Source organism: Saccostrea cucullata, unplaced genomic scaffold, assembly GCF_032062105.1.
Source record: "Saccostrea cucullata isolate Sc308-1 unplaced genomic scaffold, CSIRO_AGI_Scuc_v1 ctg3277, whole genome shotgun sequence".
Classification (NCBI taxonomy): Eukaryota; Metazoa; Mollusca; class Bivalvia; order Ostreida; family Ostreidae; genus Saccostrea; species Saccostrea cuccullata.
This window is the reverse complement of record NW_026933246.1, coordinates 3,473-16,859: the sequence shown is the minus strand read 5'-3', so window position 1 is coordinate 16,859 and position 13,387 is coordinate 3,473. Positions and strand designations below refer to the sequence as shown.

The following is a 13,387-nucleotide window of genomic DNA, read 5'->3' as shown; positions in this document are numbered from 1 at the left end:
CTTGTTTATAGTAACACGTTTGAAAATAAACATGCAAAGAAGAAGTTATGGTTTTAGCTTTATTGCGCCCTAAAACTGTAATGACATCAAAAAGTTTTGAAACTGGCTTAAATAATAGTTTAATAAATGACTCTGATAAATCAGGAAAGAATATGGCATGAAGGTTTACCATTCTGCAAATATGACGTCATTAATGTGAGGCATTTCTCTATTTTCAACAGAAAAAGCCTCAAAATGGCACATTTCAGAGAGATTTTCCTGTAAAAAAAACAGTGTCCACAGCCGTTGCCCACGTTGATTTTTTGACATTTTGTGCAAAATTCAATAACAAATCATATATCTCAAGATCTTTGTGGGCGATTCCTATAGACAAAGTTATCTGAAAGAAAATTCCATTGAGATTTAGTGTCTTCTGCAACTTTATAAGAAAATACGGGAAAATGCACATGTTTATAACGTCATTATTACATTTAAAAACTTATTTGAGAAAAAATACTTGAATGAATTTTCTGCATTGAATTTCAATTAATCAAAAAGCATGAGTTTTCAACTTTTTCACCAGTTTCATTCTTTTTTAGAAAATCACTGGGCAACACTTGTATGAAAACCATACCTTCTTCTTTTCGAGAAAATGTAGACTTTCGCACTATTTTCTTACATCAGGGATGGTCAAAGAGCAGACAAACGGCTTTTATTTGTTATTTACAGAATGTGACTAACGAGTATAAAAATGCTATAGCTAAAGTGTATAATAATAATATGTAAGGGTATTTTTACATTTCTGCCTAAAATAACACATATTTATAAATAATCAGGAATATAAAGAATGATTCGTTTTTCTAAAAATTAGGGATATGGAATTTGCAGTCAAACTTTCATTAGCTGTAACTGATATAACTAATTGTATTCGGCGCGCCAGCGCGTCCACCTCATTCCAATACATTTATCACAAAACTATGTTCTCCCTGCATTTAAACACTCAAATAGCAGCGATTTTCTTTATAAATTAAGCATTATCGATTATACTATTGTTGGTCGACAGCCCAAGCCCGATTGATTTGAAGTTGGATCCAGAAAATTTTCGCTAGGAGCTGGTGTTTCAAATCACTATGTCACTTTAAACTAGAACTGTCCAAACGGGACTAAATACCCCCGCTGTTTTTTTTTCAGAGGTGCTAAATCATGAATATTTAAAGGATCTTATTCTACGAGAAATAAGAGAGAAATGCTAAAACATTTTAAATGCAAATGTAATTGCTCATATTTTCATAAATGAAATGCAGGCGCATCCTAATAAAAAAACCCCAGACTAAATATACGGACAAGACACGAATTATGAACTTTTTTCTGTCAGTGACCTTGACTTTGCGTTAATGGCCTTGGACCAAAATCATGACAGAAAATCAGGTAATCAGCAATTTTTGTTTTAAGTAGTAGATTCAGGTTAAGCCATAAAAAGGATATGGACCAGACACAAATAATAATTTTTGTAAGTGACCTTGAACTTCCCCAAATGACCTTGCGTCAAGGTCATGACACACTCTTAGGTCATGAACAGTCTTTGTGTGAAATGAGAACCTACCAAGTTCATCCATAAGAAAGTTATGGAGCGAACACAAATCATGAAATTTTTCTTCAAGTGACCTTGAACTTCCCTAAATATCCTTGCGTTAAGGTCATGTCAGAATCTTAGGTCATGGACAATCTTTATGTGAAAAAGGAACCTACCAAGTTTATCAATAAGAAAGATCTGGACCGGACACGAATTATTAAATTTTTCTTCCAGTGACCTTGAAGTTCCCCAAATGACCTTGAGTCAGGTCATAACACACACTAAGGTCATTGGGAATCTTTGTGTGGAGTAGTAGATTCTAATGTTCCTCATTAAGGAAGATATGGATCGGACACTTTTGCACAGACAGATGGACAGCTAGACAGACGGAAAAGCTGATTCTTAAATACCCCGAAACTTCGTTTGGGGGGGGGGGGGGGGCGGGGGTATAATAAAGTTGAATATTCCAGAGATCCAGATCCCCTTTGATCCATGCATGTCTTTACCACAATTTGTTCAAAAGTAATCTGAAATTTGCCAATTTTTTTGAGTTGGCTTACTTTCGATTTCTCTCTCTCTCTATACATGCATGTTTGTATTTCTCTAGACATTAACTGAAGCATCAAAAAAATATTTGTTGTTTTGGTTTTTATAAATTTATTTTACGTATAAACATACATGTAGGTGTTGGAATGGGGGGTCAAAGATAGACATCACATAGGTAATAAATAATGGGGAGAAGATTTAGCCCCCCCCCCCCTTTCAGCAGGCATTTTGCAGTGTAATAGAATAAGACTAAGTGGTAGTGTTTAAAAAAATGGTACTGAAAAAGGTTCAATCCCCCTCACATGAAATAGGATTTCATGTTTAGACCCCCCTCTTCACTTTTAATTTGCTTCCGACATGAATGTAACAAATTAAAAATTCACCAGTAGTTTGCTATGACCCTAGAGTTTTATCTCCTTTTTTAGACTTGATTTTCATGACAATTAGTTCTAGGGTCATAAAAAAATTGAACCTCTTTTAGTACCATTTTTCTTTCTTTTTTGAGCCACAGCCTTCTAGGGAAAATTTTCTGGATCCACCTAACGAAAAAAATTTCAATCGGGCTTAGGCTGTCAACCTAAATATAATCGATAATGCTTAATTTATAAAGAAAATCGCTGTCATTTGATTGTTTTAATGCAGTGAGAACATACTTTTGTGATATATGTATTGGGATGAGGTGGACGTGCTGGCGCGCCGAATACAATTAGCCATGTAAGTTACAGCTCATGAAAATTTGACTGCAAATTCCATATCCCAAATTTAAGAAAAACGAATCATTCTTTATTTTCCTGATTATTTATAAATATGTGTTACTATGGACAGACATGTAAAAATACCCTTAAAACATTATTCTTATACACTTTAGCTATAGCATTTTTATACTCGGTAGTCACATTCTGTCAATAACAAATACAAGCCGTTTGTCTGCATTTTTACCATCCCTGATGTTAGAAAAAAGTGCGGAAGTCTACATTTTCTCGAGAATTTGCAGCATGTCTATTTTCAAGCGTGTTACTATAAATAGAAATCTCTGCTTTACATTCTGTATTTCATATATGCTTTCTTTTACTTGTTGGTCACTGAATGCCAATAACAGTAAAAGCATATAGTCTGTAATTGTTCATCCGAAATGTGAGAAAAAATTACAAAAAAATACATTTTTCAGATATATTGCAGTACGTCCATTTTCAAACATGTGTTACTATAGATAGAAATGGAAACCTCTGCTTCTCATTCTTTATTTGATATAAGGCTTTCTTTACTTATTAGTCACCAAATGCTAATTGCAATTAAAACAAATAGTCAGCAATTATTCATCCAAAATGTTAGAAAAAGTACAAAAAACGACATATTCCCGATATTTTGCATTAAGTCTATTTTTAAACATGTGTTACTATAAATAGAAATGGAAACCTCTCCTTATCATGCTGCATTCCATTGAATGTTCTTTTGTTCTTGTCAGTCACATGATATCAGTCACAGTTAATGACAGAAAGTCGGTAAATTTCCCATCTCTAATTTGAGAATTAGTGGGAAATCAACATTAAACAGTGAATTTCATATGTGTCCATTTTTTAGACATTTGTAATATTTATAGACATGAGAGTCTGTCCTCAATAATTTGTGAGATATTGTACTATTCCTTGTTCTTATTGATGAAATATTGGAGAGATCCATATTGTGATTAATTATGATTCAGTGGAGCTTCAAAATATAGAAAAATTGTCATTTTTCATCATTTTATGAAACATGTCTATGTCTAGGCATTAGAAGTTATAAATAAAAAACGAAAATCCCTTAAAATAATATGCATGGTAGTTATTGGTGTCCAGTTTCTGACATTAACACATTGACTTTTACAGTATATTTCATAATTACCCAGCAATGGCATCTTAAACTCTGTCCAAATTTCATTTTTTTGATTTTTCTGAAATATGTCTATTTTTAGAAACATGTTACTAAAAATAGCATTGAGATCCCTCTGCAATTTTTTTCAGAAGGGGACACTACTAATACTGACGTTTGACGACACGCATATTATTTGAAATTTTTCTGTAGACACTTTTTTTTTATTTTACCTTATTTTTTTCAAAAAATGCCAAATTTTCCATTTTTCACATTTTGAGAAACTATGCTATTTTGCCGAAGCGTTTTGTAAGAGTGGGGTCAATTCTGAAATAACTGGTTATATGCCCTGTATTCTTTAACAGTCGATGTTTTCTTATAATACAATGATTTATATTTGAGTTCACTACATGAAGATAAAAATGCATTCATATTTCCTCAACTTTCATGTTTTTGTTTGGTCAAAAATGGCCGAAAATGGCCAAATTCAATGGATCCGTCTCCATGGCAACCGGGTGCACGTGGGAAACTTCTAACACCATATTTACTAGTTTTTTACCAAGCTGCACCCGTGGTGCAAATTTCATCAAATTGGAGACATGTGGATTCCAAGCCCTATAGTTAATTTTTTGGTGAACAGAGAATGCATGTTAAGGGATTCTCTAATTATATACAGAAAATAAATTAAAGTTTGAAAATCTGCTTCTTGGTACTAATCAAACATTTATCATGATTAAGGGTGTCTTTTCCAAAATTCTGAAATGTGTTGAACCCAAAGTAAAGGATTCCTTCGAGGTGGGGCACTACTGATTATTGCTTATCATTAATGAATAGTTGAAATTCATTTTTTGTTCCCCTATGGATATTTCGTAACCAAATAAAGCATGCTAAGTGTATAAGTATGAAAAGAAATGGTGCCTCTTTAAAAAGTGTGAATGACATGGCCTCTGCTTTACCACAGGTAGTGTATTGAACCATATTCAATTGTTGGAAAGTAAAAAAATTATTACACCTCATTATAAATATTCTGCACAACGCGTTATCTGATTGGTTCTAGGTTATCACGTGATCGGGCCGTCGTCGGCACTCTTTTCATCATATTCCACATCTTAGGAACACCTAGTGAAATTTCTCGCAATACACTTCTCGTTCGTTGATCGAAAATTCCAGAGAGTAGTAGACGTCGAAATAGCCTGGATGACGTCACAAAACTGATGATAATGTGTTGACCAAAGGGTTTTATAGTAACTTTACGTTAACAATGATAGTGAATGTGAGAGCGGTGCCTAATTTGAAAGTTTAATATGTTTATTTCAAAGTCTTTGCTTGTTTCGGTATGATAAACAATTCACATGAATGTTCGGGAGACATGAAGACTTATCCAGCCACGAAATATCATATTCCCCTTGGGCGAATCCCTCGGGGAATATGATTTTTCTTGGCTGAATAAGTCTTCATGTTTCCCAACAATTCATGCAATTAATGTATAATGTTACATGATACTTAGGTGACATATGAGACCCCTAAAGCTTGTTCATATGAAAGATCTCATCCTCCTCCAAATAAAGATGATTAACAAATACAGTGGTTAAAATTTTGTGGAGGCATTATAAATCCCCAGGGAACATATTTATGTTGGGGAGGGGGGGGGGTGAAATTCAGACTTTTATGAAAAAAACACAGTTAAGAAACAAAATAAGTAAGCTTCTTAGTAGGCGTAGACTCGAGATCAGAAAATTAAAACCAGCCTCCATTTTAGGCATTTATTCCTTTTTTAACATGATCAAGCCATTTTGCACAATTGAGTGATGTTGCCCATGGTCCTTTTGTTTGTTTTTAAATTATTATTATTAGGCATACCCACAATATATTTCACATTTAATTCAATGTAAAATTACTCCATCATTAATCTGTGAAGATATATGGGAACAAAATTTAATTACCTGTATGTATAAACTGTGAAAGTGTATGTTTGTTCTTAATCCTCATCTTCAATTGTAAAAGTGCATGTTTGTTTTTAATCCTTAGCTTGATAAAAGATATATATTGCCACTAAATGATGTGGTTTAAAAAGATTTTATTAACTAAATAACCAAGTTCCTTTTTTACAGTGACTGGTGATGACTCACAATTGAAAGCATTTATCAGGATAAATGCTGAAGAATTGACACCAGACCCGAGCAGTGCAGATGACACCTCCAACTCGAATGAAAATGAAGACAATATGGATGCAAAAAGTTCTGATAAAAACACTGTAGTAACAGACAGCAGAGATGTAAAGAAGGAAAGGAATCATGAGGTGTCTAGTTCTCCAGCTAAAGGCAAAGAAGAAAAGAAAGAAGAGAATATGGAAAAGTTTATGTCCCCGAGTGAAGGCCAAGAAGAAGAGAATACAGTAGAAATAATGACCAGTGTTCTCTCCTCAGAGGCACAAGCAATGGTTGAGTATGACATTTTTGAAAAAATCTTGTCTGAGAAAGAAAAGTTTCCAACAGTAAGCATGCTGGACTTTGCTGGTCAGTTAGCGTATTATGCTTGCCACCAAATTTACGTAACACCAAAAGCCTTCTTCATCCTTGTGTTGGACATGACTAAGAGGTTTGAAGATGTTGTCAGTAAAGAGAAAGATAACCAGGAAGAATCAATTTTCTCTGTGTGGACTTACAAAGGTAAGACAGGAAACGTGATATCAAAACGTTTCAAATGTAAGACATTATACAAAAATGGACTTGAGTGTAGGTCGAAATGTGGTTATGTGTAAAGGATTTATGGCAATTAATATTGACCGAAGACACAGAAAGTGATAGCGACCGAGCCGTTTACTGAAGTCCATAATAGTTATATTATATAATTACTCAAAGTAAATGCACTAACTAACACAATTCTAACTAAACGGATTTGGCTGTCATTACATTACAATTGTTAAAAACACTCTTCCTATATTATGATGTCATGTTCTTACGTAACTTCAATGCATCTGAACGGTGTGTCGTGCGATATCACTTTCGCCGAAGCGCTTTCACGTCCCTATTGCAAAAGGAGGACTATCATTTGACATCCTTTCAGCCAATAAAAATTTATGAAAATAACCTTCTGATATAGTATAATGTCATAATATCAAAGATTACATAGGTATAATTATATCATGTTGCAGTTCTAAAGTATTTTGATTTACATCAATTACTTGTAATAACGAAAACCGAATTTAAAAGGAGAGGTTAAATTCATTAAATTATAATAATGTAAACAATAATAAAACTCGGTTAGTATGAACACGGATATTGCGATTTCACGGAAATGATAAACGCATCTTTGATCTCCAACTATATAAATGTAATATATTTCTTATACATGCTATACGGATATAATGAATTACGGATGTATCGAAGTAAATTCTTTGGCCCTACTTGCTTCGTAATAACCAAGTTTTACTAACATTTTTCATCATTTACATTTAAATACCATCAACCATGTGCCCTTCTTTTTCCCTGTTTATTATTGCTGACATATTGCTGAGCAGACCACCTGCTTGTCTGGAGTTTACCTAAAACAGAGAGAGAACTCAAACTATCATTATATTTGCTGGTTTTGTACCAAGGTGCAACTATGGGGCAAATTTCATCAAAATCGGAGAAATGTCGTTTCCAAGACTTTTTGATGATTACATAGAATGCATGTCAAGGCTTTTAATTCTAATAGGGATGTCATCTCGGTCAATATTTGAGAATCGTTTACTCCGACGTTTTTCCGATCGTGTACCCAGTTACTCGGTAAAATATATAATTTTATTATATCAAGTGTGTTCTTGAGCCCCGCTGGGTCCTGTAAAACCCAAAGATGTTGTTTCATAGTTATTGAGTATACAGTCATGCAAAAACCATATTTCCTTAAAATTATGTTTCCCTAATATAGCACCTGATCCCACCTCTGATGTTTCGGAGGTCCATGTTTGCTCTGCTCTTATTTTGTATATTTGTTAAATGGACGTTGAGATTGAATACTGTTCGTTATTTCCATATCCTTCATAGATTAAAGATTTGTTTTCGCAAAAGAAAGCAAGGTGTTTTGAAAATTAATGAGTAATCAAAGACTAAAGCAGGAAAACAGCTTTTTTTAAGTAAAGCTACAAATTTCCACTGTTGTAAGTATAATCCAGTAGAACTACAATCACACACCAGTCTGTTTTATCCTATCATGATACTGTACAGCACGGAATGCTCACTACTCCATGGCATCTGATCCCACCTCTGATGATTCGGAGGTCCGTGTTTGCTCTGCTCCTATTTTGTATTGCTTTTTGGATTTTGATATTGAATACTGTTCGTTATCTCCATTTCCTTCTATTTGTTCTTTCAGACTACCTAAAGTTCTGGATAACCTCAATCAAGACATTTGGAGGTACTAAGGCACCAATGTTTCTCGTTGTCACGCACACAGAAAGAAAATCTACTGATGTAAGTATTGGCATTATTATGCTAACAGATCTATATATTTCAATCTGAGCGAAAATAAGAAATAGAACAAATAAAAATACATTTGTTTGTTTATGTTTGACAACCATCTATTGAATTTTTCACTCAGACACTATTTTTGGCAAGCAAAGCAAAAGACGTTTTTTATATCCACTTTTGTTGCTGTTATCACATTATTTTTTTGTTGGCCGTTTTAGCTTAAAAAAATTCAACTGCTCCAAATTTATCACACATGATAAGATTTCCTGATCATATTGTGTCACTCGTCCGTCTAGCTGTATAGTTTTCTATTTGTTTGTTCAGAAATTCGACTTTCTCTCAATAAGTACTGCGGAGTTATCTTATTTTCAACACAAAATCATCACCCAAATTCAAAATCTTTTACACAACATTGTGCCCATAAATTATTTCAAAAATACTCAACCATGAATGACTTCCTTTAATAATTCTTTGAATCCACGAACATTTTAGAGAAAGTATAAAATTTTAAGATGTACCATGTTAAGGCCTCCTTATGTCTGGTGCTGCGTAGCAACAACACGTTTTATTTTTTCACATTTTGACCCCCATACAAATCTAATCAACTGCTGTGTTAAAGTGTCTAAGATTTCTTCATTTGGATTTGGAAATGAAATAAATAGATGGTTAATAATTTGTGTTTGGTCCATATCTTTCTTATGGATAAACTTGGTGGGTTCTAATTTCTCAGAAAGTTAGCCACTGACCGAAGGGTGTGTCATGATCTTGAACCAAGGTCATTTTGGGAAATCCAAGGTCACTGAAGGAAGAATTTCATAATTCGTGCCCGGTCCATATCTTTCTTATGGATAAACTTGGTGGGTTCTCATTTCTCAGAAAGATTGCCCCTGACGAAAGGGCGTGTCTTGACCTTGACCCAAAGTCATTTCATTATTCGTGTTTGATACATATCTTCATTATGGAGAAACTTACTTCTGAAAAACCCAGCGGGGGTATTTTGTCCCGTTTGGACAGTTCTAGTTTATTTTGAGCTAAATATGATTTCATTTCAATATGTAGTCCTTGCTTAAAACTGCAGATAATAGTTTAATAAGTTATTAAGATGAAGGTTTTTTTCATCACGTGGGGCATTTAAAATATTCTTTTATGTTGCACAATGGTCGCCTCTGCACAAGCACAAAACAAAATTATTGTGCAAAATTTGTTAGATTGGTCGATGTATCGTGTTCTCTTGTACATGAAGAGTGCTGGGGGCAGTTTTAATATTTACTTCTGAAACAATTCTTAAAAAGAATTTTACTAGGAATTTAACTAACTAAAATAAGAAGGTTTTTTTTTTCAATCTCTATTTCAATTTTTACAATTATATACTGGATAAACTACACACAATTCCCCACCAAATTCAGTAAGTGTTCAGTGAAGTTACTACAGTTTGAACAGTTTAATATTTTACGTGCAGCCTTCTCCTAGCATCATGGACAAATTTCAAACAAACTTGGCACGACACATCCTTTAAAATTAAGCAAAAAAAGGTCAGATCGTCCTTGACACAGGATAATAAGGAATAAATAACATAGTGATGCCATTTTCAAAAATTTTCATCTCAAGATTCGTTTGATCAGAGATTCGTTTGATCAGATAAAAATTAAATGTATGATTTTTTCATAAAGTTTATTTTCCAGGTTGTTCAAATCATGACAACAAGGGTTAGGGTGGGGAAACAATATGAATATGGGATCCAACCTTTACATAGATATATACATGTATAGGGGAAAAAACTTAAATTTTTTTTGTCTTTTGAAGAACAGCAGTCATAATTGATTATTTTGTATGTCCCCTTTGGTGAAGGAAATGGGAAAAAAGGATCAGAATTGTTTTTAGAAAAAAGGAGAGAAGTCTTTAAAAGAAGTGTTCCTATAACAGCAAAGCCATATTGGTCACACATGAAAGCAACTGCTTGTAATATACATTCAATTATGTTCAAATCATGACCCTTGGAACTAGGATTGAGCCACAATGAGCACTTATTAGGTTTTACATGGAATACAAGAAAACAATTTAAAGAACTAGTATTCCTTTCAAGGAAACAGGGAAGCCCTGATTTGTCATATTTATATTGAATCTTTGTCAGTTGTAAAGATATGCTATTAAAGTTTTACATACAATAGTCACGTAAAGAATCCCTTGGGCCTCTTTTCATTATATGAATTTAAGAATTAAGGTTTGTTCACAGTAGCTTATCAATATTTTAAAATTAAATGAAGAAGTTTATTCATGAAAATAAAATCATTTTGAAAAAAAGTGTAGTGAAGAACAGAAATGTCAATAAATTCAGGTGAGTGTTCTGGCCTTGAGCCTCATATTATGTTTAAATGTATGACTTTATTTAATTTTTCAGGAGATAGAGAAGTTTTTTGAGGAATTCTGGGAGGCAGTACCAGTTGAGGACAGAGATTGGTTAAAAGAATCTCTAAAAGACCGTATATATACAGTGGGTCTAGTTAAACTAAATGATAACACGAAAAGAAATCTCGATTCAATGACAAAGTCCATAGTTGAACTATTCACAAATGAAAACAATACAAAAATTGAGTTGCTTTCTTCATGGGCATTAATGGAGCAGTTATTATATGAAGGAGCCTGGAAGATTTTGCCCTTGAGTGAAATTTGGAAGCTCAATGCATCCCTTCCCCATGAATACCAGATCAAAAGTGATGAGGGAATGTCTATGTTCTTAAAATGTTTCCATGACAATGGCCTTCTTTTATACTATAATGAAGAGAAATTAAAGGATCATGTAGTACTTGACATTCAGTGGTTTGCTAAAGCTTTCAGCAAGATTATTGCTGATAAAAACCATATTAATGAAGACTGCAAAACGAGATTAATAACAGAATGGAAATCTTTCAACAAAACGGGTGAACTTAAAGATAAAGTGATAGATGCTCTATGGAAAGATGAACCCTCTTACCTGGAACACAAAAGTCAAATTATGTCGTACATGGAGAAGCTTCAAATGCTGGTACCTTTGGACACTTTTGAGGCTGTATCAGAAGGCGACATGTCTTGGTATGTCCCATGTATGAACAAACACCAATTTAAAGCGAACTATGAAGAAATAGGGGAATGCTCCTCCATTTTATGCTTTCGGTTCACTTCTTTTGCCATGTTTGTGTTCTACAGACTGGTGGCATACTGCATGAGCTCTTTAAAATGGAGAGTTTTAAAAAACGAAGACAATGAAGGAAGTCCTTGTCTTTATCAAACAGCAGCAGTGTTTAGTCACAAACAACACACTGTTGTTGTTGGCATATCTAATGATGATATCCAGTTACAACTATTGAGAATCACACCACTGACTATAGACAAAGGCGTGTCAAATGAAATAGGAGAATCCATTGAAAAGTCCATAGAAAAACTGACAGAAACATTTATTGGCACAAAAGTATTCCACAAAGGATTCAAATGTCATTACATTATTTGTGATGAAAAAGATTCATCTTTCTCCCTTGCAGATGATCTCTCCCAAATTAAAACTGATGAAGAAACAGAGTGTATGTGTCAACAACAGAAAAAACACGTCATAAATGTGCAAAAGACTCTGAGTTTTTGGGAAAAGGTAATTATAAGTAAATATTTACAACCTTGGTAAACAAAAATTAACATTAGAAAAGTATGTGAGGATCATCTTGTCCTTTCTTTTGTTAGTGTGCTTGCATTTATATTGGGGCTTTAACTGTGGAAAATCAATGTTAGATCACACAGGCTGAGAGGCTGGTTATAACTTATGTGAATCATCATGACCTGATTTTTACCAAAAACCTAGGACAAAAATTTTAACATTTGTGTCCAGGTCATCATTGATTCATGGAGACATTGGAGGTTCAATTTGATTGATTGATTGATTGTATATTGTTTAACACCCTTCTAGATGAATTTTTCATTCATATGGAGACGCCACTCTTTCCAGTGAAGAGCCGCAAATTTTGTTCTATACTTGGCATTCAGGGGCATTAAGCAGGGAGGGACCTGTGACACATGACCTTGGTTAAAATAGTCTCATCTTAGTTTGTCTGCATTTATGTTGAGGCTTCAAATCATTGTAAAATCACAACGGCAGAGAGACTGCTTATAACTTATGTGTATCATCATGACCTGATTTTTATCAAATACCAAGGACAAAATTATTAACATTTGTGTCCAGTTCATAATTGATTCATGGAGACATTGGAAGTTAATAATTCGATTGATTGATTTCTATATTGGTTAACGTCCCTCTCGATGATTTTTCACTCATATGGAGACGCCATTACTTGCCAGTGGAAAGCTGCAAAGAATGACTGCACTTAAGCTATGAGAGCTGGATCCCGATGTTTTGCGAAAAATAAAATTCCAAAATTCATTCAATTTATGTTTTATACGTATTAAACAATATCTGAAGAGCAGGTTTTGGTATAGTATATAACATGAAAGTATTAAACAATGCCGAGCAACTCTAGCTTTTGAGATGGGGGTCTAATAGATTTGCCTCATTTCTATTGTTATTCATATGCATACCAGTTTTCAACGACTTTGTTTACATCGAGCTACAACTTGGCCTTTTTTTCTTATTTGCACAGAATATGTATTTTAACTTAAACTTATACATATCCAAAGGACAATGCTGGCCAAGTTGCGGCTCAAATTTAAATTAAAAAAAATGTCCCCAAACTAGGGTTCAGATAGCTACTAAATTAACCGATCACCGTGCATCAACGATTGCTATTATAATCACCTTAATCAATAATCACCTGACATTCTGCTGCTCGATACGCTAACACTTTCATTGAACATTTCATTGTGTTTAAGCTCTGTTGTGACGGTATCTATCGTACTTCGAACTTCAAACTATTGGAAATTTTTGTGCACATATTAATAAGGTTTGAAGTTAATATGTCTCTTATTTAACTTTATGCTTTACATAAGGGGTGTTTTGAAAGAATTCTGGTAC

At 33.8% G+C, this 13,387-nt stretch overlaps 1 protein-coding gene across 1 annotated transcript; it reads left to right on the top strand.

The window, feature by feature from the left end:
- Positions 1-1,373: 1,373 nt before the first annotated feature.
- LOC134237773 (probable serine/threonine-protein kinase pats1) lies at positions 1,374-12,016 on the top strand (the record flags this gene model as incomplete). The annotated part of the gene is made up of 4 exons (XM_062719915.1): positions 1,374-1,407; positions 6,058-6,615; positions 8,303-8,400; positions 10,796-12,016. Coding segments are annotated over exons 1-4 (1,911 nt in total), but the record flags the coding sequence as incomplete, so codon positions are not given.
- Between the last annotated feature and the right edge of the window lie 1,371 nt (positions 12,017-13,387).